The sequence below is a fragment of the Carya illinoinensis genome, chromosome 2 (assembly GCF_018687715.1).
Source record: "Carya illinoinensis cultivar Pawnee chromosome 2, C.illinoinensisPawnee_v1, whole genome shotgun sequence".
In the NCBI taxonomy this organism is placed as follows: Eukaryota; Viridiplantae; Streptophyta; class Magnoliopsida; order Fagales; family Juglandaceae; genus Carya; species Carya illinoinensis.
The window spans coordinates 15406037-15408357 of record NC_056753.1 but is presented as its reverse complement, the minus strand read 5'-3'; the positions used below and the strand labels follow the sequence as shown (position 1 = coordinate 15408357).

Sequence of the window (2321 nt, the reverse complement as noted above, 5' to 3'; positions counted from 1 at the left end):
ATTATCAAAAATACTCCTTCCTCTAATGAACGCAGCCTGCTCATTGGAGATAATTTTATCCAAAATCGGAGCCATTCGGAAAACCATAATCTTTGTCATAATTTTATAGACAACTGAGCAAAGACTAATAGGCCGAAATTGGCTAAAGCCAACAGGTTCATCAACCTTCAAGATCAATACTAAGTTTGTAGCACCAAAGAAAGTAGAAAACGTTTGACCTGCAAAAACATCAGAAGCCATTTCTAACAAGTCATTTTTCACAATATCTCAAGTTAACATGAAGAAACTTGCAGCAAAGCCATCAGGCCCCGGGCTGCTGTCAGCTGGAATCGACCATAGAGCATCTTTCACCTCCTTTAAAGAAGGTTTAGCACATAACATGTCATTCTCAGACCCCGAAACAACCTGTTCCAGTAATCCCATATCATCCGATTCCCAGTTCACACTTGACGTCATAAGAAGCTCCTGGAAAAACTGGACGGCCTCCTCATGCATTGCATCCGAAGATGTGAGTAAAGTGCCATCTGTCAAGCTCATATTTTCAATCTTCTTACTTTTCCTCTTTAACCTCATAGAAGCTTGAAAGAATTTAGTATTAGCATCCCCCTCAGTCAGCCATTTAATTCTGGACTTTTGACAAGCCAACATCTCCTCTCTATGCACCCATTTCAGGTGTTCCTGCTTACAATTTATCAGTTTAGTTTCTCGTTGCTCCAAATACGAGTTCGTAATATTAAGTTCCAGTTCTACCATGCAGCCTTCCAGCTTTTTTATTTCATCCTCTACTTGACCAAACGTTTCATTATTCCATTTCCGTAAAACACCTTTTAGTACTTCTAATTTTCTGCTTATACGAACCATAGCACAACCATTAATATCAGAACTCCACACTTCCTGAACCAGAGGAATAAAGCTATCGTGCGAACCCCAAATCCGAAGAAATCTAAAAGGACAAACACAAACCTCCCGATCTCGATTAAGTGTTATCAGCATTGGTGCATGATCGGATGACGTCCTCGGCAAATAAGATAGCTTTACATCTCCAAATAAATTCGAAAACATCAAGTTAACCATCACACGATCCAATCTTGCCCAAATTCTGCTACCTCCTCTTCTTCCATTACACCACGATAATTTATTCCCAATACAAGGAATATCCATTAACGCACAATCTTGGATACATTCGTTAAAATCTCTTTTAGCACGAGAGGCCTGTAAAAGTCCTCCTATCTTTTCATTATCATACCGGATAATATTAAAATCTCCCCCAACAAAACAAGGACTACCACCATAATTCTGCCCTCGCAAAAAATCCCAAAGCTCCAGTCTCTTCGCTCGAAAACAGCTCGCATAAACAAGCGTAACCAGAATCTTTTTATTCTCTTTGATAAACCATCCACTAATTGCTTGATCTGACATAGCTATGAGTTCAAAATCAAACTCATCCTCCCAAAAAAGCCATATTTTTCCTCCAACCCCTACATTATTAGCAAACGACGGCAGCTTCATCCATCGCCCCCATCTACTACATTTATTCATATTTACAAAAGGTTCTAAAATGGCCACCACTGACGGTCGGCATTTATTCAAAATACGTCGTAATCTACTTTTTGACGAAAGAATTCCTCTAATATTCCAAATCAAAATATTCATTAAATTAAGTAAATTTTTTTGAGCGAGTCCGCCGCTCAATCCGCACAATAGATTTCTCCTTCCTTAACCCTTTCAAATTTTTCAACGGTACTTGCATCTCCGGTTCGAACTCAAAATTTTTTTCTGCTAGTTCATTTAGCCCATCCTCATCCTCTCCCTCAGATCCTACTCTATACGGAACCACTTCCATTGCCAAGTCCTCCCCACTCAACAGGAATTCTCGGTCTCCCCCTTCACCTAGTTCAAACTCCAACGCCTCATCTACCAAACGAAGTGAACTTCTCAGCTCCGTAGACACACTAATTTCCTGGCTTTCCTCTTCCGTTTCTTGCTCTATAATATCAGCCCATTTATCTCCCTGATTCCTTGTCCGAATATGGCTCGCTTTCTTTAACATTTCATCACTATCTGTATCATCTCCTCTTTCAGCCTAAACCTCTCCACCATCACTACACGTCTCTGGTACTACTTCCTCACGTTGCATATCCTCTCATTCATCATATAATTCCCCCCTTGTGACACGAACCACACTTTCGAAGTATCCACTCTACTGCCTTCCTTACGTATCCGGATTGACTCAAGGATAGCCTCCCTTCTAGATTTCGAAGATTCCCCCATCTCCTTATCAACCCCAGAATTGTTACTGCCCCTGTTTCCGACCATTTTCC

General features: G+C 40.6%; 1 protein-coding gene across 1 annotated transcript; it reads right to left on the bottom strand.

Annotated features, from left to right (window-relative positions):
* Positions 1-267: 267 nt before the first annotated feature.
* On the bottom strand, positions 268-1509 carry LOC122301734. Its single transcript, XM_043113121.1, has one exon. The coding sequence runs from the start codon at positions 1507-1509 to the stop codon at positions 268-270; it is 1242 nt and encodes a 413-aa protein (XP_042969055.1).
* Between the last annotated feature and the right edge of the window lie 812 nt (positions 1510-2321).

Excerpts from the sequence above, each read along its gene's own strand:
- LOC122301734 (XM_043113121.1), bottom strand. The coding sequence starts at position 1,509 with ATGAAGCTGCCGTCGTTTGCTAATAATGTAGGGGTTGGAGGAAAAATA.